This window comes from Daphnia pulex, chromosome 7, assembly GCF_021134715.1.
Source record: "Daphnia pulex isolate KAP4 chromosome 7, ASM2113471v1".
Taxonomy (NCBI): domain Eukaryota; kingdom Metazoa; phylum Arthropoda; class Branchiopoda; order Diplostraca; family Daphniidae; genus Daphnia; species Daphnia pulex.
Window position 1 is genome coordinate 8,830,505 of NC_060023.1, and position 24,550 is coordinate 8,855,054.

The 24,550-nt window shown below is 40.1% G+C and overlaps 7 protein-coding genes and 1 non-coding gene across 11 annotated transcripts in view; 4 read left to right on the forward strand and 4 right to left on the reverse strand.

Annotated features, from left to right (window-relative positions):
- Positions 1-4,593, reverse strand: LOC124197917. Its single transcript, XM_046593495.1, has 2 exons — positions 4,291-4,593; positions 1-4,230 (listed from the first exon to the last, which is right to left on the reverse strand). The coding sequence occupies exon 2, from the start codon at positions 1,162-1,164 to the stop codon at positions 118-120; it is 1,047 nt and encodes a 348-aa protein (XP_046449451.1). The 5' UTR covers positions 1,165-4,230; positions 4,291-4,593; the 3' UTR covers positions 1-117.
- LOC124197919 overlaps positions 1-13,182 on the forward strand; it is a 28,099-nt gene extending 14,917 nt beyond the window's left edge. Inside the window, exons 1-2 of one of the 2 annotated variants that reach the window (XM_046593498.1) lie at positions 11,763-12,003; positions 12,142-13,182. In XM_046593498.1, the coding sequence (XP_046449454.1) occupies positions 12,293-13,075 (783 nt within the window). In that variant the 5' untranslated portion in view covers positions 11,763-12,003; positions 12,142-12,292 and the 3' untranslated portion in view covers positions 13,076-13,182. Of the gene's footprint in view, positions 1-11,762; positions 12,004-12,141 lie in introns of those variants that run through there. The other variant, XM_046593497.1, reaches the window with a different exon arrangement.
- Positions 9,602-10,558, reverse strand: LOC124198415 (speckle-type POZ protein-like). Its single transcript, XM_046594245.1, has one exon. It carries the CDS (start codon positions 10,556-10,558, stop codon positions 9,602-9,604), a length of 957 nt encoding a protein of 318 aa, XP_046450201.1.
- Trnat-cgu lies at positions 10,929-11,013 on the forward strand. Its single transcript is given in 2 exon segments — positions 10,929-10,964; positions 10,978-11,013. It is a non-coding gene; the product is annotated as a tRNA-Thr (tRNA).
- A 155-nt stretch (positions 13,183-13,337) lies between the features above and the next one.
- Positions 13,338-14,837, forward strand: LOC124197921 (SREBP regulating gene protein-like). Its single transcript, XM_046593503.1, has 4 exons — positions 13,338-13,626; positions 13,699-13,876; positions 13,953-14,104; positions 14,171-14,837. The coding sequence occupies exons 1-4, from the start codon at positions 13,525-13,527 to the stop codon at positions 14,405-14,407; spliced, it is 669 nt and encodes a 222-aa protein (XP_046449459.1). The 5' UTR covers positions 13,338-13,524; the 3' UTR covers positions 14,408-14,837.
- A 147-nt stretch (positions 14,838-14,984) lies between these two features.
- LOC124197915 (transcription factor GAGA-like) lies at positions 14,985-17,507 on the forward strand. Of its 3 annotated transcripts, none has more exons than XM_046593492.1 (5): positions 14,985-15,174; positions 15,372-15,596; positions 15,664-16,057; positions 16,122-16,501; positions 16,565-17,507. In XM_046593492.1, exons 2-5 carry the CDS (start codon positions 15,411-15,413, stop codon positions 16,898-16,900), a joined length of 1,296 nt encoding a protein of 431 aa, XP_046449448.1. In that variant the 5' UTR covers positions 14,985-15,174; positions 15,372-15,410; the 3' UTR covers positions 16,901-17,507. The 3 variants fall into 3 exon arrangements, with proteins under 3 accessions (XP_046449448.1, XP_046449447.1, XP_046449446.1); XM_046593491.1 differs by having other exon boundaries at positions 14,986-15,174; positions 15,375-15,596; XM_046593490.1 differs by lacking the exon at positions 14,985-15,174 and adding an exon at positions 15,237-15,311.
- LOC124197910 (protein Skeletor, isoforms B/C-like) lies at positions 17,503-20,993 on the reverse strand. Its single transcript, XM_046593484.1, has 14 exons — positions 20,527-20,993; positions 20,359-20,450; positions 20,021-20,278; positions 19,798-19,963; positions 19,653-19,725; positions 19,409-19,583; positions 19,242-19,347; positions 19,034-19,170; positions 18,828-18,963; positions 18,574-18,763; positions 18,402-18,502; positions 18,073-18,327; positions 17,896-18,006; positions 17,503-17,829 (listed from the first exon to the last, which is right to left on the reverse strand). Exons 1-14 carry the CDS (start codon positions 20,600-20,602, stop codon positions 17,624-17,626), a joined length of 2,082 nt encoding a protein of 693 aa, XP_046449440.1. The 5' UTR covers positions 20,603-20,993; the 3' UTR covers positions 17,503-17,623.
- A 179-nt stretch (positions 20,994-21,172) lies between these two features.
- On the reverse strand, positions 21,173-24,508 carry LOC124197909. The gene is made up of 6 exons (XM_046593483.1): positions 24,211-24,508; positions 24,038-24,144; positions 23,633-23,967; positions 22,943-23,134; positions 22,743-22,885; positions 21,173-22,679 (listed from the first exon to the last, which is right to left on the reverse strand). The coding sequence occupies exons 1-6, from the start codon at positions 24,506-24,508 to the stop codon at positions 21,520-21,522; spliced, it is 2,235 nt and encodes a 744-aa protein (XP_046449439.1). The 3' UTR covers positions 21,173-21,519.
- Between the last annotated feature and the right edge of the window lie 42 nt (positions 24,509-24,550).

Genomic DNA, 24,550 nt, shown 5'->3' on the forward strand with positions numbered 1-24,550 from the left:
AGTGATTTCTTTTTGCTGTTTTTATTTTCGCCTTGTCCACTGTAACACCTAACTCTAATTAACTTTGAGCTTTGGCACTTCAGGGATTCACACGTTGTCACTGTCAAATATTTAACTTTATTGAATCATGCGTCGGGTTACTAATAAACAGAGATCAGGATAAAGTTTCATTAGATTCTCCCATTCCGTCGTTGGAAAAATGGTTTTGTAGTTCTCCCCCACAAATTTAAAAGCGGCTTCTTTGATTTCCTCAACCCTGTACAGATCCGCCCAGACGATCAGTTCGATGACGTTTCCGCTTTGTATGTGCAAGATGAGGAATTGTATGCACTCGTCCTTTAACTCTTTGATGTCGTACTTTTCGGCCGCCAAGAATAACGGCTGAGCCGTGCATTCAACGATTGAAATTCTGGTCCGTCCCGCGTAGAGGTAATGCAGCATCTCTTTGAAAATCTCTGGCTGAATGTCTTTGATGACGACTTGGCCCGTCTTTTTCTCTTGCATGTCGTGACTAAACATGGCAGCGAATACGGGACTTCTGTTTGCCAATATGGGAATGTGTCCACCGACGTGCCGACCATCTTCAAAACAGAATTTGACATCGCATTGCGTTTGATGGAGAAGTAGCCCGAGCAGACTTTTAACCACCTTCGCCTCGCCTTGACGGAAACTGTTGAACTTAATCGAAATCAGACACGTACCGATGGTTGCACTTGGTTGCAATAACGGAAGAATAATTTTGGGCGATTTCCACTCATTCGAGGAGGTTTGGTTATGAAAAAATAACTTTTCTCGTTCATTGATTAACGTCATCCAAACATCACATGGGCGACGACAATAATCTGGAACAGTGTCTTCTTTTCCGCTTGAACCGAGTCCATCATCGGGCCCGGTTAATTCCCTCAGACTCACCTCGATGGTATAATTTTGAGGATTTTCACCATCATCTGTTATAGATACAACTTCGCTTGAAAGTACAAAGTAAGAAGTGTACGTGTTGGCGTAAGTGCGATCCAACTGGAACTTGTCAGCGTTGTATTTTTGAATACTTATCTTGTACGTCACACAAGCGAGAAACTCTTTTTGTTGTTCAACTGAAATAATATTTGGCACACTACGCGGCAGAGAACCGAGTGATGTTATTGAACAGAATGCTGATGCCATTTTTAAAATGGACCAATCGATGACCTGAGGGGAGAGTGCTTGTTGTCGTGAAAATAAGAATTAGTTACTTACATAGGTTACTTACAAGGTTACATACTTACATACGTTAGTTACCGGTAGTAGATTTCTAAAATAAAGTAAAGAGCAAACTATAACACGCTATAACAGGAACTCGATTCAAATCCAAGCAATGCGGACGCTTAAAAAAAAATGTAATCGAACATTCATTTTACTTCATGGCCTCTCGATTCCAGCCCGAATAAAGGTGAAAGAGTATGGTAGAAATACTTGATTCACTGCCGGCTGGATCTCAGTCCCTTGATGATACTCTTTTTTTCCCCATTTTCATGTAGTCTTTCCAGCGAATACGGCACTCCTACCTGAATGGATCTCACGATGTGCTGTACGTTTTCCGAATAGAATTGAATATCATAGTTTGATTGCTGGAGAGATAATAATATGTCAATTATTTGTGCATTTATCATTTGTGCTTCCCACTGGCATGAGTTGTTTGGTTCCTTTGAGATCTTCGATTATCTAAAAATTGAAAATGATCTTTTACTATTGTATAGCTTCAATGCTGTTCAATGTGACATTTTTTTTACAACCTGATCTAAAAGAGACTCTTCTTCATTGGTGAACCATGATTCAACCATGCGACGAGTTGTCAATAAACAAAGCTCAGGATATTTTTCGGTTAGCTCTTGCCACTCGTCAGTTTCAAAAATTGTTTTACAGTTTTCAACCACGAAATCCAGAGCCGCGTTCTTGAGTTTTTCTGCCGAATGTAGGTGTCCCAAAATCAACAAGTCGATTGCATTATCCGCTCGTATTTGTGTGAGGAGATAACGGACGCCCTCATTCTTTAGGCTTTTGGTGTCATATTTTTCTGCCGCAATGATTAGCGGCTGAGCGGTTTCTTCTGTTAACGATTCCTTGGTACGACCCGAGTAGATAAAATGCAGTAGGTCTTTGAATATCTCTGGCTGGATGTCTTTGATATCGACTATGCCCGTCTTTGCCTCTCTCGTGTCGATCTTGAACATGGTAGCGAATACGTCACTTCTAGCTGACAAAATGAAAATGTGACCACCGATTTTCTGGTCTCTTGGTAGATGGAACCGGATGGAACTGGCCGTCGCAGTTTGTTTGCTCAAGAAACATATCCGTCAGTTGATTAACTAGTACGTTCATCTCACCGAGACCGAAAGTATTAAACTTTATCCAAATTTGGAAGGTTAGTTGTATCTTCGGTGGTGTGACAGAGAACGCATCCGAAATCCAGGCAGACTCTGCAGACGGTTTCTTAAAAAAAATTTTAGTAGCCTTTTTGTTCTCCCCACACGTCATCCAAACAGTGCAAGGCTGACGGAAATTCTTAACATCAGTTTCTTTTTCTTTGCGTGAGCTCGAGCCGTTGTTAGAGTCCTCTAACTGCTTTAAATGCAAATTATGACTATTATTGGCACTGCATGTCAATGAAATGTTAAAGTGGGAAATACAGTTCAGGTATCGATAACGATTCAGTTGAAAGTCCTCTGTTTTTCTCTCATTTCTTGTGAAGTCGAGAATTTCCGTCGTCCATTTTACACAACTTAACCCACCGTTCTTTTCCACTATTTTGATTGACATCGTTTTTAGAAACACAAAATAAAACTCTTGTTCTGAATCTAGGCAAAAAACGAATTGCTGAAAATCCAAAGTTACCAGGTTAATGTTAATAAGATAAAAATGACTACTATCACAATCGATACAAAATTTTCGCTCTTATCTTGTCTGAATCATGTTTAGATAAAAAGTTTCACAAAGAAAGTGCTCCAGTCATAGTTATTATGTTAAATTAAGAATTTATTTGTCCAATCGTCGTCAAGGTAATTGGCAAACACAGATCAGGATAGCTCTTTGTGAACTCCGCCCATTCGTGCGTCGGGAAAATGGTTTGAAAGTTGGCAGTTATGATTTTCACAGCAGCTTCTTTGACACTCTGTATCGAGTGAAAGTCTGCCAGAATTAACCAATCGATCGCATTGCTCGCCCGAATTTGAACTAGCAGAAAGCGGGTGCACTCCTCCTTCAATCCTGCGACGTCATATTTTTCCGCAGCCGTAAAAAGTGACCAAACATTAGCTTCAGTCAATGGTGCTCTAGTCCGACCGGAGTAGATAAAGTGGAGCACCTCTTTGAAAATATCCGGCTGAGTGTCATTGATGAACACTGGGTCCGTTTTGGTTGGTTGGTTGTTGAACATTGCTGCGAATACGGGACTTCTGGCAGCCTTAATGGAAATGTGGCCTCCGATTTTCTGGCCATCTTGAAAAAGAAATTGGATGTCGCAGTTGGACTGATTTGCGTAAATGTCCGTCAATTGTTTGAGCAACACGTTGATTTCACGAAAAGAATTAAACTTGATGTAGATATTCACAGTAAAGCTAATCTGTCGAAAGGCGGTAGTTATTTTCCATCCTTTAGGACGAGGAAATTTTTGAAACATCAGTTTTTTTCCTTCTTTGTTATTCATCCAAACTGCGCACGGCTCGTAGTAATAATCCGAAATAGCACAACTTTTCCTACCGGTAGTAGAATCGTAAGCGCTTTGCGTGAAAACAAACTCGACTCGATATTTTTTCTCTTCGAATTTGATGACTTTGAAATCGTAGACGAGACTAAAGTAAGAAATGTACTCGGGGAAATGATCCAGCTGAAAGATCTCGTTTGCTTTCTTGGCTCTCTCTAATGTAGCATCCCACGTCACGCAATGCTCACCGCTACCCATGACTTTAGTTGTGATCGTCATTGATTATTTGCGGTTAAACACTTATCTGCAACAGACGGAAAGGCAAAATGTTCTCGACAGAATAGCAATCACTTTTTAAATGAATTTATTTTACTGAGCCTGCACAAAACAACTTGTACAAAACACGGTGATTTTACAACTACTGAGGATTCGCCATTCGGTAAGGACATTCAGCAAGGACGACCCCAAGACGACAGAGTTTTGAGATTCGTGGTAAAGCCCAAAAATGACCTTATCCAGGGCCTACCCAGAAGTCGACCTTGATGGATTCACTAGAATAATTAGATTTTAGAACATTATTCTTTGTACATACAGTAGGTATACGGTACCACCTTTGCACTTGGACAGTTTTTCTCGTCGACAGTCAGCGTTGCGTTTTCGGATTATCCTTACTTATTTTCTTGCGTTTTAGAGGTTTTATTTGATTAACCGCCTAGTTATTGACAAATAATTCAGGTATCGATTATGATTCAGTTGAAAGTCCTTTTTTTTTTATCTCACTCCTTATTGTGTTCTCGGGAGTTTCCGTCGTCCATTTTACGCAAGTTAACCCACCGTTCTTTTCCATTATTTTGATTGACATTGTTAATAGAAACACAAAAAAACAACTCAAGTCCTAAATCTAGGCAATGACCGACTTACTGAAAATCCAACTGGTACCAGGTCGAATAAGATAAAACGGCCGCTATCACAATAGATACAAAATTCTCGCTCTTATCTCATTATCTGGTCTAAATCATTCTTAGATAAAAGATTTCACAAAGAAAGTGCTCCAGTCATAGTTATTTTGAGAAATTATGAATTTATTTGTTCAATCGTCGTCAATGTAATTGGCAAACACAGATCAGGATAGGTCTTGGCGAACTCCTCCCATTCGTGCGTCGGGAAAATGGTTTTAAAGTTGGCAGTTATGATTTTCACAGCAGCTTCTTTGACACTCTGTATCGAGTGAAAGTCTGCCAGAATTAACCAATCGATTGCATTACTCGCCCGTATTTGAATGAGCAGAAAGCGGGTGCACTCCTCCTTCAATCCTGCGATGTCATATTTTTCCGCAGCCGTAAAAAGTGACCAAACATTAGCTTCAGTCAATGGTACTCTAGTCCGACTGGAGTAGATAAAATGGAGCAGCTCGCTGAAAATATCCAGCTGAGTGTCATTGATGAACACTGGGTCCGTTTTGGTTGGTTGGTTGTTGAACATTGCTGCGAATACGGGACTTCTGGCTGCCAAAATGGAAATGTGGCCTCCGATTTTCTGGCCATCTTGAAACATAAATTGGATGTCGCAGTTGGACTGATTTGCGTAAATGTCCGTCAATTGTTTGAGCAACACGTTGATTTCACGGAAAGAATTAAATTTTATGTAGATATTCACAGTAAAGCTTCTCCGTCGAAAGGCGGTAGTTATTTTCCATCCTTTAGGACGAGGAAATTTTTGAAACATCAGTTTTTTTCCTTCTGTGTTATTCATCCAAACTGCGCACGGCTCGTAGTAATAATCCGAAATAGCAGAACGTTCCCTACTAGAATCGTAAGCGCTTTGCGTCAAAACAAACTCGGCTTGATATTTTTCCTCTCCGGATTTGATGTCTTCGAAATCGTAAACGAGACTAAAGTAAGAAATGTACTCGGGGAAATGATCCAGCTGAAATATCTCGTTTGCTTTTTTCTTGGCTCGCTCGAATTTAGAAACCCACGTCACACAGTGCTCACCGCTACCCATGACTTTAGTTGTGATCGGCATTGATTATTTGCTGTTAAACCAGTCGGCAGAGAAATTTAGAATAATAAAGGCAAAATGTTCTCGACAGAATAGCAATCACTTTTAAAATTAATTTATTTGCTGAGCCTGCACAAAACAATTTGTACAAGACACGGTGATTTTACGACTACTGAGGATTGCCATTCACATTCGGTAAGGACATTCAGCAAGGACGACACCAAGACGACAGAATTTTGAGATTCGTGGTAAAGCCCAAAATGACCTTATCCATGATCAGGGCCTTCCTATAAGTCGACCTTGATGGATTCACTAGAACTATATTTTTTCTTACGGTACCATCTTTGACTTGGACATCGACAGTCAGCGTTGCGTATTCAGAATTAAAGATGATCCTTAAATTATTTCCTTGCGTTTTAGAGGTTTTATTGGATCAACCGCCTAGTTATTGACAACACAAATCGGGATTATTCTTAGTCCATGTGTTAGTAACCTCATTACATTCGTCCGTTTGAAAATGGATTTTGAATTTTACCGCCACGTAATTTATAGCCGCTTCCTTGACTTTCTTTATCGAATTCCCCCAATGAACACTTGTGCAGAAAGCGGATGCCCTCGCTCCCTTAGCTCAGTAATGTCAGATTTATCCACCGAAATTAAATAAAAGATATGCAATTTCTTTAGTCGTTGAAATCCGACCAGAATAGATGTGTAGTGGAACAGCTCTTAGAAAATATCCAACCGACTTTGATGAGAAAACTGGGGTCGTTTGTGTTTATTGCATGTTGTGATTGAACATTGCTAAGAATGCAGAATTTCTGACGGACAAGATGCTTACGTGATTGCCTGCACTAGCTTTTCAAAAAAACTTGTCACTTTTATTATCATCTTTGGTTATCTGTCAAAAATTGCAATGCCAAAGACAATAGAAATCTTCGTTTTTCTTGACGAATTCAGTTGAAGAGTATAATAATTTATTTTTTATTTCGGTAATTTCCGTCGTCCACTTTAAACAGGTCGATCCGTCGTTCTTTTCCAATTCTGTGAACGAGTTAACTATATAGAATACGAAAAAAAACTTTAGTTAAACGGTTGTATCTAGACGCTAAATATAATTGAAAACTCTGAGCTAGAAAACAAATTCAAGATTTTCAGTCTTGTTTCGAAATCAGGTACTCGAATATCTTTACTAGCAGTCATTTGTATTTCATTGTAGTGAATTTATTTGAGAGTTAGCGACAAACAAAGACTGGGATAGTTATTGACAAACTCCTCCCATTCATACGATGGAAAAATGATTGCAAAGTTTACAACGAATATGGTACCGTATATCTTTTGCTTTCTCCATCAAATGACGGACCGCCCAGTCCAACCAATTAACTGCATTACTCACCAGTATTTGAATGAGCAGAAAGCGGGTGCACTCCTCCTTCAGTCCTGTGACGTCATATTTTTCGGCAGCAGTAAAAAGCGAACAAGCAGTATCTTGAGTCAATGGGACTCTAGTCCGACCGGAGTAGATAAAGTGGAGTAGCTCTTTGAAAATATCCAGCTGAGTGTCATTGATCAACACTGGGTCCGTTTTGGTTGGTTGGTTGTTGAACATTGCTGCGAATACGGGACTTCTGGCGGCCAAAATGGAAATGTGGCCTCCGATTTTCTGGCCATCTTGAAACAGAAATTGAATGTCGCAGTTGGATTGATTTGCGTAAATGTCCGTCAATTGTTTGAGCAACACGTTAATTTCACGGAAAGCATTAAACTTGATGTAAATCTTAATGCTAACCCAACTATTGATGGGGGCAGCGATTTTTATTTGCCAACGATCATGAGGGATTTTTTTAAACCAAAGTTTCTTTCCTTCTTCGTAATGAATCCAAACAGCGCACGGTTCACGGTAATAATCGGGAATCGAATTTTTACTAGCACTCTGCGTCAAACCAATCTTTAAATAATATTTTTCATCTCCTGATTTAACTTCTCTGTAAGTGTAGGAGACACCAAAGTTAGAAATGTGCGTGGGGAAATGATTCAACTGAAAATTCTCATTGTCTTTTTCCTTGGCTTTATCAAGTTTCCTAACCAACGTAACACAATGAAGACCACTCTCCGTCACTTCAGTTGAGATCAGCATTGACTTTCTTGGTTGAAAGCCAATAATTCTAGAAAAATTTGCCATCGCTAAAATTAATTAATTTTGACCGTACGTAGCAAAAGCAACTACTTTCACCAAACACGACGATTGGACAACTGAGGTCTAGTTCTGGAAGAGAGCAATTATAAGAGTCCAAAACCTATAGGGACTTATGGATTCTTTGGAATTTTGGTACAGCCAGAGGGGACGATGGGAGACTAATAGGTTGAGATATAACCTTATTATCTATCTACCCGAGAAGTCGTCTTTGACGAATAAACCTGCAAATTGTTTGTATAAAAAATGAAGTAAAAGGAAAGTAAGAATATTAGTTAAAGTATGAGTGTAGGAAGTAGCAAGAATAATGTGAAAAAGTAATAATGAAATGGAGTAGACCTAGGCACATAGCAAAAGACTGCATTTTTAGTCTTTTACCATGCAGATTTGAGATTTGGTTAATAATTTTGTGGTAATTCATGAAAATGAAAACATTATTATTAGAAGATTAAGACAATTTTGTATTTCAAATTCTCATCGAATGATAAATTTAACACTTTTGAACTGACATGCCCTGTCTATAAGCTACGTGTCTCAATTAAGGCCAGACCATGCCCAGAATGTTGATGTTCAGTTGGTTATTCAGGTAATTAAAGAACCATGTTCGGAAGTTGGTATCGTGATGCAATCTTTCGTGGGTTAACGGTGGCATCAGTAGCACAATGATCCTATTGGGAGTTCGAACAACCCACGTTTGATGCTCCCCTCCGTCCAGGAAAGTTATGTTGATTACCTCTGGCGTTGGCTGTTGGTCGGCAGGAACGAGAGGAGGATCGGGGGTGTAGATCTGCTCGCAAGTCGGTCGAATCTGGATGTCGTGACGAAAGTTCTGGAACGGTTGCTTACAAGTTGGACATTCCAGCTTTACCTGGCACCAGTCAATCAAGCATCGGAAACAAAAGACATGGCCGCAGTCCGGGGTCGCTTTGTTGACATGCGAACTCAGACAAATAGCACAAATACCGTCATCGTACTTCCGAACGTCGCTGGGACTGGTTTCTTCTTTAGTAGACATTGCTTTATTTGATTTATCGTTTGTGGAATTTCAGGAATCCGTGTAAACTAATCTGTGAAACTTCATGACTAACCGAGATCTTATGTAGACAAGGACGATCCTGGAGCCTCCTGCAAGTGGTTTCCCAGGATATTTTTGTCGATTAACGTTGGAGTTTTTACTCATTTTCTGGTTAGTTTAACTGAATCAGCTTTAACTCATTAAAACCGACAATATTCAATTTATTTTACGTAGTTTACGATTAACGTAGTAATTTTAAATTCGGAAAACCGCCATCGTTAGGACTGCATGTCTGGATAATTTAGTTACTGGGTATTTCGTCTGATCAGTAGAGGGAGCTATTTTGAAATATTATTGTCTTCATCCGATTACGTGTGCGTTAATTTTGTGTATATCAGACCTTATTCTGCGCTTCTAAATAACAATGCAATGCGTGATAAAATGCAAACAATTTTCGGCTGAAATTTAATTCACTTAAAAAAAAGATCAAAGACATAACTAAGTCTAAGTGTAGTCATCGTTCATGAGAAGTCTCAACAAATATTTCTCTTTAAAATTAAGTTTACTTTAGAGGACGTACGGATTGAAATCACATTGATCAGTGCATTGAAATCAACGTAATTGTCCTCACTCGGATTCTTGTATAAAATATAGCAATGAAGGTTAAAAAAAAAGTATCGTTCCCTAGCTTTTCTATTAACTTTAATTGAATTCATTACATCAAATTTCGAGTCACGAGTAAACAAAGATGCGGATAGTTCAGAATGAACGCTTCCCAGTCGTCCGTTTGACAAATGGTTTTGAAGTGCTTAGCCACGTAAGTCAGAATTTCTTTTTTAACTTTCTCCACCGAATGCAGGTCGGCCCAAACCAACAAATCAAATGCTTTTCCTCTTTTCAAATCAAAGAGCAGAGCGCGGGTGCACTCCTCCTTCAGTCCCGGGACGTCGTATTTATCGGCGGCCACGCACAGCGATCGAGCAGTTGCTTCCGTCAGAACAGTTTTCATCCGGCCGGAGTAGATGTAGTGAAGCAGCTCTTGGAAAATCTCAAACTCAATGTCTTCGATGACAACTTCGCCCGTCTGCTTTTCTTTCATGTCGTGATTGAACATTGCGGCGAACACGGGACTTCTGGCGGCCAAGACGGAAACGTGCCCACCGATTTTCCGGTCGTCTTGAAAACAAAATTGGATATCACAGTTGGACTGATTCACGTAAATGTCGGTGAGATGTTGCAGCAACACGCTTATTTCACTGAAAGTGTTAAACTGGATGAAAATGCTGGCCCAAATTGAATCGGTGTAAACTTTGATGTTGGTTTTAATTTCCCACCCGTCAGACTGTCTTTTGAACATTTGTTTCTGATCGTTTGTATCTGTTATCCAAACAGCGCACGGTTCACGATAGTAATCCGGAAGAGTCTCTCTATCTTCGCTGGAAGTTGACGACTCATTGTTGGTGCTGCTCTCCAACTGCTTTAAACGGAACTCGGCGTTGAAGATGTGTTCCACCGGATTGATTTCATTGTAAGTGCACGAGATATCAAAGTGTGCGAAGAAACGAGCGAACGGGATGGTCTTATTGATTTGTCCACTGGTTTTGTTTTCACAGTTGATGCGCCAAGTGACGCGGTGAATACTGCCATGCGTTTCTTCAATTGTGAGACCCATGGTTTACTCTTGTATCTTTTGTGATGAATCCGTTTTCATGGAGATCAACGTCAGGAAACGGTCGAAATACTAAGCAAAACTAAGACTTCTTCTGTCAAGCGCTTGGATCCAAAAACTGAGGACCTCTTGGCAAAGATGAGAGCAAGACAAGAAGGTATAGAATTCTTCGTAAATCTTTGGTACGTCTATCCAAGGCCTACCCAGAAGTTGACCTTCACGATTCAATGGAATATACTTTTTGACTCGAGCGCAGTTGCGAATCCATGCGCCAAGTGAAAATATAAAAATCTGAGTATTTAATAACTAATTTTTTTTCTTTTTTCTTCTTTACTTTTTTTGTTCAGAAATGTTTAATTGGCTGATCGAAACAGCCTTCTTAGCTCAGTGGTAGAGCGCTGGTCTCGTAAATGTGTGAAGAAAACCAGAGGTCGAGAGTTCAACCCTCTCAGGAGGCAGTACATAGTACTGTACACTGTATTCAGTAGCAATGATTTTTAGAAAACTTTTGTTTGGATTATACCCATTAAAATCAATATCGGACATAGTATTGTAAATTAACTTATCTGTGATCACGACAGCTTGTACACACATCTTATAGAAAACACTAAGAATAGAAAAAGTTTAACTCCAAATGCGTCAGCGTAGCCGCCATACAAATATCTGGATAATTTGTTGCTTCCTATTCATCTCGTGAATGTAACCTTTCCAAGGTAAGATTTCGTTTTATTTGAATGAAACTTCAAAGTAAGAAAGGTTAGATAACGACTGAGCTGAAAGGTTTCATTCTTTTTCCCGTACGTTCCAGTGATCACAGAAGTCCAATTGGCGGACGTCACGTCATTATTCTTTTCTTCAACTTCGAATTCAATTTGTCTTTTCATCATGTCAACATGATTATATGCGCGATCTTGTGGGTATTCCGACTCGCGTTCAACTGTACATTTGAAAAAAGAGACAAATCCAACAAAGGGAACTCTAAGGCTAATGACGCTCGACGTATATACAAAGCGCTGACTAGTCGTATTTTACTTGATTGTATGTATTTACAGTGACCATAGATTTTATCTTGAACAAGAGTTAAAAGAGGATTAAAAATCAAAGATTTTATCAAGCTTAATTATTTGCCACTTTTGATAATCATTTTTTAAAAATGAAATGCATCTTACCTGATTTCATTAAGATTTGAACACATAGTGTGTATAGCAGGAAATGGGTTTGTCGCCCAATCACGTCAATAAGAACAAAGCAACACGTAACCACAATTACATTTTTTCCTCCTTACTCGTTCTGATTTATTATCAGCTTCAATTTTTAACCGCACATAATCGCAATGTGTTAGTTGAAAATCAACTCTTGTAGCACTAAGCTGCTCCTACGACGAACTCTGTCGGAAAGTGCATGACACTAATTTCCTTGAGGCCCTTGAGTGGGTGTGGCGAATATGTGTAAGGGTTCGTTTTTTGCAATTATGCAAATTTAATTCTAGAAAACTTAAATTTTTTTAAATTGAACAAATTGCGTAATATAATAAGGCAAACGATCGAGGAAAATCTGATGCAATAACACTTATATTATTTTTGCAGGATAAAATCAAACATGCGAAACGGCAGTTGCAATCGGCTCAACACTCGACCGAGTTGATATAAGGGGGTCATGGTTCACGGAAAAAGTAACCGAGTATTCTGAGCTTATCTGAACAATCTTCCGTATTCAGAAACTAGCCAAAAAGTCAAAATGCCCTGCAACTCCTCGTTTCCAGCTCTAAAGCCTCTCCCGGGATCGAAGAAATCATTTCCAGACGTTTGCAGCCGTGTTAACAGTGGTAGGGTGAATATATCAAAACCGGATCAGACCCCGATGACTTTAAAAGCTTCTCGACAGGTCCGCATTCATAACTCTTCCGGATCTGAGCTGCTTTTCGATCACGGTGCACCTCTTGCGAGTAAACGCTTCAAGCCCAAACCGGGTACTCATCACGATTCGTCTTCTGTTTCCGCTTGCCTCAACCAACAGACTTGCAAGCCTTCGAAAACAACAAACGTGAGGTCGAAAATTCCAGTGAGGAAACCGATTGTCAACTGCGTTGAGAGTTCTAAGCCCAAATGGAACAGCGCTACTCTTTTCGAACCGAAGAAAGTGACTGTCGGCATTTCTCCTTTGCCCGGTAGGAAGAAAACTTTGAACGATTTCATGAGCAAACAATTCCGGGCCACTCCTGCTCCGCCCACCACTCACAAACCTTCGATGCCAGTGGCGCCCAACAAACGCCAGTCAGTCAGGAATGTAAACAACATTATACATTTGGATCCGGCTGAAGAGGCTGAGTTGGAGGAGTTTGAGTTGACTGAAAGGGCAATCCTTCAACAAGTGGATGCCCAGAAAGAGATGACCCCCTCTCGTTCCCTGAAGAAAATTGGACCCGGAAAAGAAGATGTTGTCTGCAAGGAAAGATCTCTGGTGAAAAGTTTGGAAGATATCATTTTGAGGGAAGTTTCCAGGAGAAAGACGGCACTTTAAAGGTGCGAAAATGTGGATCAATCAAAATTTCTTTGTCTGATGTTGCTTGAAATGTAAGTGACTTATTTCTGTCGTCGATTCATTACACGAGATTTCAAATAATTCAATTGTGTTAAATTGTGATCATTTTTAAATTCTGTTGGAAAAGAGCAGTGGGTTTAGATACCTAGCAAAAAACTAGGATCTTTCATTTTTGAATTTGTTTGGGTAAACGCAAATTACTGGAGAGCCATCTGCTGATGGATAATCCAACTCGCTAGGTTGCTCTGTCAAGAAGCAGGCAGTCGGTCGGAAAAACAATCGAGTCAAGAGCCTGAAGGCGTCACGTTTAGGCATTCTGTCATGAAAGTTTAAGACTTTCTCCAATAAACTTTGGGTTTTTTATTTCTTCGTTTTAGTTGTATCATAATTAACGTCCTGAGCCATGATTTTCTGAGTTTAATTAAGCCATGTTGACGGCTGTTGTTTTGCGATTCTTACGTTCCAAACTCTTCCTGACAGCCATCTTTTTTGCCTCTTTCACTTATTTCGTGGTTAATTTCTACAGCGACGTAAATTCAAATTTCAATTATTTAAAATCCGTGAACATGCTTTAATTTGTGTGTGCATTTCTTTTTATTTAGAATTCTAATGTGTTACTATCTAATGAAGAAGTTGACATTCATGATGTTGGATCTGGGAGGCGTCCTTTAGGACACATTTTTCAGTGGCAAGGCTCCGAAGATAATAATGAAACCAGCTCCAAACCTTCATCATGTAGAAACTCTGTTCAAGGAAAAGCTTTGATTGCTGATGATAAAGGTATTTTGTGTTACATTTTTGGAAGTGTATCTAACCTTTAAGCTATTTTTTCTGATACATTCTTTCAACATTCTAGGGTATGTATGTAGCCGACAAAATGTAATGCCAAATGGTTGCTGTAAGGCGGAAACTGATGGAACAAAACACTATTCTTGTGAAACCTGTCACAACAATGGCTGTTGTTCCATTTATGAATATTGCATCTCATGTTGCCTTCAGCCAGATAAGGTATAATATTTCTGCAAGTCAATTGTATTAACAAGTAGCTAAGTGTATTAATTGTGGGTTGAACAGAAAGAAGTTCTGCAAGATGTTCTAGGCAAAGCGGCCGGCACCTTAAATCTTCTCTTGACTTCAGTGACTGATCACTTTGAGCTATGCCTCACCAAATGTCGCACCTCATCTCAAAGCGTGCAGCACGAAAATTCCTATCGTAACCCTCGAGCTAAACATTGTTACGGTGAAGCACCTCCCCCGTTGGAAACGGAAGGAACTGTGGATAAAAACAACAATGAACACTTCCTTCATTGAACTACGATCTTATAATATCGAAGGAAAGTGCAAGATTGCACTTTTTACAAAATATTGCCGATTCTCAAGTGACCAACGCGAATGCTATTATTTGTATTTTTACCAAAAAAAAAAGTGTACAGTTTGTTTCTAGTCTAATCTAAAATTGGACTAATTAGTTCATTGGTGGTGAAGTGTATGGTATCACAAGATTGATAAACAAGCCTACATTGCTATGTTTAACATATTCATTGTTTTAGTATGAATATATTGTGGTGATCTTATGCTCTAACATCCCAACAAAAGATTCTATTACGACGCGTGCACCTAATGTTTTTGTTCTCAGTTTTTCGGAACCAGTGAGATTTTAGCTTTCGTTTGTTTGATTTAAAAAAAAATGCTGTTATTATGACATGATATATATTCTTGCAATTATACTGGGCACATGAAACTGTTTTACTTTCGTGATAGATTATTTTTCGAGTTTATAAGCTGCACCTGTCACATTATGCAACAAACAACGAAACTTAAAACGTTCTTCAAATTAGATTAGTCCTTCCTGTATATACCGACTCAGACTTGGAACAGTAGCGTGTGTGTATGAATCCATACGGGATAACAGGTCGTGTTGTTACTTGAAAGAATTGAGGTTCCCATCCCCCAATATGGCGGTCGTTATCTGACGTCAAGTGAATTGTTCCATGAGCCTTAATACCTTTTTCGTCATTCCTCTACTGATTTGCGACCGTCTTTACATTCCAAAAAATATATGTGTGTGATTTCATTACGTGAGTATACCGATTTGGGTCATTTCTTCATCGTATTTTCCATTGTTTGTATCTAATATGTGGGGCAGTTGGAATTGTGTTGTTGTTTGTTTTTGAAAATTCCAGTAGACATATTTTTGCATAATTGAATGTGTTGCGTAAGAAATTTAAGACTTGTTGTCTTGATTTCCAATCTATTCAATGGTTTCTGTTATTAGCAGGTGCTCTTGGCTTGTGGCTTGCTACCATTTATTGTCATGGGGTCCACAGCAGAATTACGCCTACGATGGAGCAGCTATGAATCAACCTTGTTATTGTCCGTCTGTGACATGTGGGATGCTGGGGCTTTGACTGATGTGACACTATTTGCAGAAGGAAGAACCATTAAAGCTCACAAAGTGGTTCTATCTTCTTGTAGCGGTTACTTCAAAGAAGTACTTCAAGTAGGGCTTGTCTTCTTATTTTCATTTTAATTTGTGGATTAATTGTTTAACTTCTTCTTTTTCAAAGAATGTGACTTCTGCTCAACACCCAATCATAGTGCTTCCTTATGCCTGCTACCAAGATCTCTTGGCTGTAATTAGCTTCATGTACAAGGGTGAGATCAACATTACCCAGCTAGAACTTTCCGGGTTGCTGAACTGTGCAGAGTCTCTACAAGTCAAGGGTCTGGCTAAAATAAACCCCCTAAAAGCATCAGGTTTACTTCAAGAAGTGTGTCAACAAAACAGTTGTGATGATGCAGCAAATCGTGGCTCATTGGGAGCCAACAGTAGGCCTATCAAAATGGAAACCCACCACTTTTGGAAAAAGAATGACTTTCTTTCCCATGGTGAAGATGAAGAAGCTGTAGAAATTACAGAAGTTTCTGAAGACAGAGAAGAAAATTTAGTAGTTGATGAAGGTAATTTTATTTAGAATTTTCTTGATTCATTGAGCATTTGAAAACAAAACAATTGATAATACAGATTCTCCGGAAAATCTACTTGAAGAAGTCGAAGTAGATAGCGATTGCCACGAATCAGATGAAGGAGTAGGTGGAAACGAATCCAACCACAGCGGCAGTGAACGAAGCGAAGGGAAACTATATTTTCTAACCTCATTGGGTCAACATGAAGAACTGAAAGATGAGGATATAAGTAAATCAAGCGACACTGCTAAACAGATAAAGAACCGAAGACGGAAGCGCGGAGATCTTATTCGGGCACTAAGTGCAGCATGGAATTGTGGCAGAGGCGGAATGAAAGAATGCGCTAGTAATGGACAGCGTTCCGCTATTCGCAAAACTCTGCTACCGGTTTCTTGTCCTGTTTGCTTCAAAGTTTTATCCAATGCCTACAATTTAAAGGTCTGTAAAGGTTGCTGTTCTTTAACTGAGATAATGTTTAAGTTTTTAAATGATTTCTCGCAGGTCCATATGAGCATTCATGATGGATTGAAACACCAGTGTTCGATTTGTGGGCACACATCTAAATCGCGCGATGCTCTCAGGAAACACCTTGCGTATCGTCATCTCATCGGTATGAGTGGACCCGTTCGACCTCGAATGCCGGCCAGTAAACGCCGAAAGAATGACGGTACAGACGGCATGTTGGATACTTCATCGCGATCGGCAGAGGGCGAAGATCAAATTCCCATGTCGTCCAATCACTCTTATTCGGACCCAGATAATGACCTTTTGACACATAGTGGAGGTGAAGACGTTGATCAGAACGAGAACCCGGCAGTTGCGAATGACACTTGGTGAGACAGAATTTATTTTTTATCTCTTATAAAACCAAGCCACATATCTTCTCAGAGCATAGCGTATTAAAAGAGAAAAACTGCGCTCACGGTTCCGTCATGACGGAGCGTTAGTAGAATCATTTCCTTGTCATTAACTGTAATAGTCCTAACCCATTTTTATTATTGAATGATTATTTGATGTGTGTGTTATAAGAAATCCCGAATTTATTTCAAGCCATTCCTTCGTTCAGGTGTCAAATATTCGATTTGATCAATTACCCATTAATTGAAAAGAAAAACTAAGTTGTGTTCGTCCTACCAGTTTTGACTGGCAGCGTGATGCCCATCATTCAAGTCTAACTTGAATGATGTATTCCCCCGTGATCGTTTATTCCCTCTTTTAAACTAAGTTAAATATAACCAATGTTAGATGTGTTCGTTTTTCAAGTCCTCAAGGCAATCATTCCAAACCTGAAGCTAGTTAGCCTAATCTTATGAATGTGTTATGTTGTTAGTTGTTGTTAACCTGACCGCTGTGAAACCCTTGTGGTTGTGTAAAATTTTCTTTTCTCTAATTATGTTTTGAACCTCAAAAGTTAATTACAGACAAAGTAATCGAATTGATCAAATTGGCGAGTTTGTATACGTAAAAACAACGTGCGTTACACAATAAGTGCAATATGTCATGGGACGCTTTGACGTCGTTCTCGAGTTTAACAGTGATTTCTAAATGGAAGACTGGTTTTTAAAACCAATGGTGGACGGAAATGAGGAGAATGGTGATCGGAAAGACAAATCCTGAGACGATGGTATGGCTGGCACTAGTCAGACCACCGAATCGGTCGACAATATTGATCTTCCATCCCATGCCTGGGTGAGTGAAGCTATGATAATAAACCACATCAGGCCAAGAATTGTCGGGCCGAATTTCCATATTGGCAGCTTGTCCCTCTGAAACCACAAGGAAAAAGTCAGCCAAAAAACATTTAGAGAAAACTACCGTTAACTATTTTTTACTTTCTTCACACAGCAGCTGCAGATTGTTACGGAACTTCTGGAACGACGTGACGTCATTATCTAAACGTCGATCACGCTGGATAGTTTGGCGCCACAAACAAAGTCTTCCCGCTAATTATTAAATTTGATTACAGGTTTTTCCAGGACATGATTCTAATCATTCATTTTTTGAAATACCTGCGATGGGACGGGGTTGCCCACGGCGCGTGAATTCTACGCCAGCAAGAACACGGATCTCCTTACGTTGTTCTTCACTGAAGGTCTCGTAACCACCGATGGGCTCGTCAGTAATGATCAATGGATGATAATGTGTTGGGCTGTGCGGATCGTTACCTCCTTCGACTTGGAAGTTGTAAACAAGCTCACGTCGTAAAAACAACTCGGGCGCAATGAAGCCATTGACGTACCAGGCTAGATCGGATCCGGGCTGACCTGCACATTGTAAAAAACAAACAAACGTTTAAGCGTAGTGCTTCCAGATATGTTTAAACTCGTTTAAAACTTACCAGTTATTCCTTCGTAGCCTCTTTGTCCACCAGACGGTCCAACCATAAAACGGATGAGTCTTAGGGAGGGCTCGAGTACCCTAAAAGGTCCCCAGGGTGCCCTAAATTGAAATGGATCCAATTTTACAGACTGTGAAAGATTAAAGTGGTTAACATCTGATTGAATTTTTACGGTTTAGGGTCTTTAACATCCAAGAAGGGGACACAGTTTTTCTGTGCTGTAGAGCGGCCAAGCTCCACCAAAACAGGATGCCGAGACCAGAGCCGGTGAAAGGTAGGTCGTTTGAATTTGTCGAGTTTGCCAACAGCCCATATCAAACTGGCCGGATGGTCAGTCGGAACGACCTGATCTTCTGAATCAGCTGTTTTAAAAAATGCTACCGTTAACGATATGTTCTACTAACATTTACAACAGAAAGATTTTACATGGAACTAGCGATCTTCGGTAAGTGATGGTGGTGAGCCCATCAACACGTGATCCTAGATAGAACTGGTGATTATCGGTACCGCCCAGTTGGTCATCACGGCAAACACCACGATTAGCACCTAAAACACTGACGCACTTTTATGTAAAGTTAAAAAAAAAATTAGTTTTATTGCATTGAAAAATGTTGAATCATTTAAAACATTACCGAGGATTTTGCTGTGATGTTGTAATCTGTAGCGTAGCCTTGATAGGTGTCCATGTAAATAATAGCAACATCAGCGCCTTCCATTTTAGCTTCGGTACTAGAGCCGCTCAAACCGAAAGCAATATACTCGTCGTCGGCTGTAAGATGTGAGCGGATCAAATATCAAACTCACGAAAACCCGTAAATAATGAAAGCAAAAATAATTTACCAACACGCCCTGCTATTTCTATGGTAATAGCAGGACCGAAGATTTCCCAAGATACTTGAAGGTCCCTATGGAGAGGTTCGCAGTTGGGCAAAGTACTCGTGTGTGGCTGGGAAAAGAGTAACACGTAAACACTATTATAGGATGACGCTAATGAAAAATTTACTTACCAGGATTTTTAGAAGGGACGGCGGTACGTTGAGGTTGTCTGGAATGATGATTGAGCCAAAGTTTTCCCCCGTCGCGACATTGAAGACGCTAAACCAATCAATGTCAAAGACGGTAAGATCTCCCGGCAAGCGAAGTAGGACATCTTCGTCCCTGTAGGATCTCAATGGGGTTATGCTGCACGACGAAATGAATGTAAGTCAAACTTTTTCGATCAAAAGATTAAGGTTATATATTTGTACTTACTATCCCTTCTCATCTGGAACTTTAAAGCCTTTGACTGATGGCTGAGGACCAACTCCTACCCAAAAGTACGTATCTAATGCGGAATAAGTAGAGCATGCATGTCTATTAGTTTTCGACGAATCAAATCATTTCTAAAACTATTCACCTTCTCCTAGACCATCATAGTTGAATTCCGGTAAAGAAATTGTTTTTGCATCCACAATAACCACAGAGAGTGAAGAAACCCTGTGAGCTCGTCGCGACAACTCTGTAAGTTGTTGAGATGATGGAGGTTCAAAGCCTTCCTCAATGGAAATATCCCCAAAATTTTCCTGCAATTGGCCAGCATTAATAAGGTTGTAACAACAACACGAAAGAAACAATAATACCTGAATAGTTAAATCATAGATAGATAACCACTTGATGTCTGTGATCTTCTTGCCATCTGGCAACTTAAGAGTAAAATCCTTATTGAGATAAGGTAGAAGCACATTAGTTCTTCCCTTTTCATTGGGAATGATGAATCCTTGTGGTCCAGGTCTTGTTGACGAGCCAACCCAGAAAAATGTGTCTGGCCCATTTCCATCGTAGATAAAATTCTTAATAAGAAAGGTGAATTCATCCACAGCGTAGACTTCACCAGCCACCTAAAGCAGTGGAAGCAACCATCGGAATCAAAAACTGCATTATGCATCAAAGTGAAAGGTGGGCTATACAAATTATTTACCTGGTGGTGATATGAGTTTAGTTTTCCCAGGGGTTTTCCTTGATATATTTCCTTATCTTGAGCATTTATCACAGAAAATGATAGACAGAGAACTAAAGTAAAAAGACAATTACATTAAATAACCTTGATCTAGCTAACCAAATAGCCTAAGTATGGTGCTGAGCTTACCGTAAATCAAGGACATGACGAGTGGATCACACATTCTTTTGCCAATCTGGCTAGCAAATTTTGTTTTCACAGTCATTATAAATATAATTTACACAAACAAATTTTTTAACTTGAGAAAATGAACAATATCGACGAGCATTCCCCTGTCAAAGTCCCTTGGTTTAACTCGGGCGGAAAACTGTCTATGTCTACTCGAGAAAACTGTGTCGGCAAGCACGATCAACCTAGATGTTTCTTGTTCAGCACGAAAACTGGTTGATAGTTCGTAATGAATCGGTCAGCAAGTAGCGGTACTCCATATGTTGGCTTCAGCTCTGAGCTAAGCTGAGAAATCTCCTGAGAAGGTAACTGGAGAGTGTATTTTTTTCGTTATTCAGGTTGGTCCTCGGCAAGGTGCTCGGGAGAGGAAAAAATCCGGGTCTTGACATACATTTCGCCCTGGCCTAGAGCATAAGCCCTAAGGGCTTTGTTTACATCATATTTTGGAGGGAGAGAAAGTCGACTTCTATTGAACTGTCAATACCCGAGTAGCTTTTCGCAATACTTTCTAGATCAACCCAGCGATACCCTTTCTTAATTGAAAAAAGAAATATTTTTAACAAGTTTTATACTGCAAAGTGTATTTTTTCATTCTCCTTTTGTTGTATTTTACACGGCATACCATTCAAATTTTTGAAATTACCTGATTAGCATCGTTCTAAAATCTAGCAACAGGTGGCGTCGAACCGGGAAATTTGGAAAATACGAGTTCAAAAGTAGAAATCAGGTTATACCTAGGTAAAACTGACATATTACATATTACAGTATTTTATTCTGTTTTAAAAATTTCAGACAACCTCCAAACTATGGATGTGGAAAACAACTTCAGACATTTATCACAAACCAAGTAATATAACATAATAAACTTGAACTGGCAGACTTGCAAATTTAATTGCGGGAATGAAAATGAAAACAATTCAACATTTGATATATAATTTTCTGTAACGCGATAAACTAATTGGAATCATGTTTTTTGTCAGTACATAGCTGCTGTATTTCTTGTATGGCTCCAACAAGCATTCGAACAGCTTCTTCGTGACCTTCAAAGCTGTCGTTACGGTGGATGTTACGATGCGCAAGAGGTTGCTTACTGGTCACCGCAACATCTCTTTCAGGAATTTGACTACTGCTGACTGGTGGCCGGTTCATTTCACTTGACCAACAGCCACCAATCGATCCGGCTGAATTCGACTGGGCTGCCGAAATAGCCCGGATTAGCTGCCGCACTTGATCCGCTGTCAATTCTATGCTGGCTTCAGATGTTTCCGCCTCAGTTTTTGTCGGTCGCCCTACATGGGGGCCTGCTAGGGGCTCGTACACAGGCTCCCATGTCCTTTGACTCCGCTGTATTCTTGCGCTAGCTTCCGCATGAGTGGCAGCAGCCGAATTCCTAACGACGTCACCGTCTTGATGAACTAAAGCCTGGACCACGCATACATGGCCGGAGGGATTTTTGGCAGTTGATGAAACGCTTTTCTCTACAGGATCAGCGGCAACCCCAGACATTTTTCCATTTTTCTGTTCCGACGACGACCCCCGAGACGTGCCATTCCTATCCGACTGCCGTACTCCAACAAGTGCTGAAGTTACCGTCAGATTTTTGCTATTGCTCCGGCTGCTGACAGCTTGACGTGATTGATGGATGGCGGCGAACAATTCCAACTGACTAATATCGTATTGCTGCTGCTGTTGTTGATGTTGGGCCGATTTGGCTTCGACACTCTTCGATCTCACAGGATGTGGCATGGTAGAAGACCCCTCTCGTCGGTGCTGGGCTTTGTGTTGCCCTTCTTTCACGCTGTGTGGCAATGATTGATACTTTGCATCGGTTTTGTTGACACTTCGCTTAGTAGCTGCCGCCCTCCGGGCCGGCTGTGGAGCTGTCAACATGGGCGGTTGAATGGACGGAACTGCTGCTGCTTGTTGCTGCTGGACTACTGCCGCTACTTTTGGCTCTACGGTCGTTATTAATTGTTTGTTGAGATCTAGTGGAATATTCAGCAGTGACTGGCTGCGTCCTAGAAATGGCAGAGGAACTTTGATTTCAGATTCCTGCATCACAAGATTGGAGTTGGTGGTGCAGCAACTCTGTTGAGGTTTGCTCAAATCTTCCCCTAATTATTGAGGACTGGTAACCATTATCAGTTTTCACGATCAAACATGGAATAGAAAAATACCAGTGTTTTTAGGCACAGATGGATGATCATTAAGACTGATCAAATGATTGTGCATCCAAAGTTCTTGGTGTAGTAACTCTTTAAGGCTCTGGCTGAATTCAGCCTTAAAGTTTGATGAAATTAGACTATTCTCTGGAGATATTCTAAAAAATGGGAGCCAATTAGTTTGAGAGCATGTGTCTACAATTTATAATTGATACTTGGCTGGTTGAACAACGTTCCCAATGTCGGAAAGGCGCTCCACCAATCCGTTGGCAAGTTTCAGTAGCTCGAATTTGGACGCAGAACTGATAAATGCTGTGCTCAAAGTCAAGTACGCTTGAACGTTACTTTGAAGCGATTCTAGTGTTTTTAGCTTCTCTTCAAAAACCATTTCCTTAGTTTGCAATTCACTGTTGGTTTAAAAAGAGGAAAAAAAGCTGAATCAGATTTTCTTTTTTAAAAAGTTTGTAAACAAAATCAGCTGTTGATAAAAGCAGACGACGTAGACGCATTTCCAATTTTGCTCTGTAAACGAAAACGTGCTCTGAATTTTCTTTTCGTGTTTTGTAAGCGAAAAATGAAATATTGATTCCCACAGCATATAGTGATCAGAATAACAACGAGTCTAGATCTAGTTGAGAAGGTCAGAATTTTCACAATACAACTGGTGATATCAGCCTCTATTCCGGAAAAACGAAATACTGAAGTATACGTTTCTCTTACTAAACTTTTGATATCAGCCTATTCTAATAATTATCTTCTTCTTGAGATAGCATGCTCTTATAAATATATATTTAAAAAAGAAACTGTGACATGCAATCAGTCAATAGTTGGGCAATGTCAATGGTGTTGATCGTCAACTGAAAAGGCTTTCATCTTTGCATAATTAATTATAAATCAAAACATACCTTTTGACTGCTTCTATTAATTTCTCCTCGGTTTGTGTGACAACCCCCTGCAGGATCTTGCTGAAGACGTGGATGGTGCTCTCCTCCCTCATTGCATTGATGTGCAATTCTTTTAAAAGTGCACGATACGCCGACACCTCGTCTTTGATGATGACTTCAAGTTCGCCCACTGCTTTGAGTCCACGCTGAAGTCGATCGCATTTCTGTTGATAGGCCGTGTCTAAATCGAGACACTGGGCTCGAATGTCGGGAGGTAAATCACGAAAGCAGTTGATGCATAGCAACGACTCGTTGGCGGGAGAAAACATGATGCACATCTCGAAATGAACTGGACACTATAAATTACATTACGACGTAAGTATTTAACGTCTTAACAATTAATTTAGATTCCATCTATTATTATACTTTGCGCTGTGGTTCCTTGGTATATGGTGAAACGCTGGTGACGTCGTGTCGTGAAAACATTTTGGCGCTATGCGTGTTTTGTTTACACACGGCACAAATGGCCTGGCCTATTTCAAATTCACTAATGTTTGATTTGCTATTTTAAATATTAACAAATAAAATTTGCTACTTACTGCAGGTGTTGCAGAAGAACATGGGTGACAAATCCTTGGATTCACAATTGGCACAAGAAGGTCGCTCTACCTTAGCCAAGAGGGTAAGGAACCCCAACATGGGATCCTCGGTCGTTCCACTGGCTGACAACTTGACAAATTCCGGCTGCTGCTGCTGCTTGTCGTCCTCCATTTGGTGTAAGTTTGATGAGATGTTAACTGAATTAGAATCCTCAGCCATAGTTTCTTGCTGCAGGTGCTTTTCCGACGACTCCGCCATGACAGATGTGGTAGATGTACTGCGGATGGTGGAGCCCATATACAGTAGCAACTATGTGTGTGTCTACAACAACCAGCTGTG

Bases quoted from the DNA above. Each gene is read 5' to 3' on its own strand.
- LOC124197917 (XM_046593495.1), bottom strand. From the start codon at position 1,164: ATGGCATCAGCATTCTGTTCAATAACATCACTCGGTTCTCTGCCGCGT.
- LOC124198415 (XM_046594245.1), bottom strand. From the start codon at position 10,558: ATGGGTCTCACAATTGAAGAAACGCATGGCAGTATTCACCGCGTCACT.
- LOC124197921 (XM_046593503.1), top strand. From the start codon at position 13,525: ATGTTGACGGCTGTTGTTTTGCGATTCTTACGTTCCAAACTCTTCCTG. The intron at 13,627-13,698 runs GTAAATTCAAAT...CTTTTTATTTAG, and splicing joins TGGTTAATTTCTACAGCGAC to AATTCTAATGTGTTACTATC. The intron at 14,105-14,170 runs GTATAATATTTC...TGGGTTGAACAG, and splicing joins GTTGCCTTCAGCCAGATAAG to AAAGAAGTTCTGCAAGATGT.
- LOC124197915 (XM_046593490.1), top strand. The intron at 15,597-15,663 runs GTAGGGCTTGTC...TCTTTTTCAAAG, and splicing joins ACTTCAAAGAAGTACTTCAA to AATGTGACTTCTGCTCAACA. The intron at 16,058-16,121 runs GTAATTTTATTT...TTGATAATACAG, and splicing joins AAATTTAGTAGTTGATGAAG to ATTCTCCGGAAAATCTACTT.
- LOC124197910 (XM_046593484.1), bottom strand. From the start codon at position 20,602: ATGACTGTGAAAACAAAATTTGCTAGCCAGATTGGCAAAAGAATGTGT. The intron at 20,451-20,526 runs GTAAGCTCAGCA...TTTTTACTTTAG, and splicing joins CGTCATGTCCTTGATTTACG to TTCTCTGTCTATCATTTTCT. The intron at 18,964-19,033 runs GTAATGTTTTAA...TTTACATAAAAG, and splicing joins ACATCACAGCAAAATCCTCG to TGCGTCAGTGTTTTAGGTGC.
- LOC124197909 (XM_046593483.1), bottom strand. From the start codon at position 24,508: ATGGGCTCCACCATCCGCAGTACATCTACCACATCTGTCATGGCGGAG. The intron at 22,886-22,942 runs GTATCAATTATA...CCCATTTTTTAG, and splicing joins AACGTTGTTCAACCAGCCAA to AATATCTCCAGAGAATAGTC. The intron at 22,680-22,742 runs GTATTTTTCTAT...CTCAATAATTAG, and splicing joins ATCTGTGCCTAAAAACACTG to GGGAAGATTTGAGCAAACCT.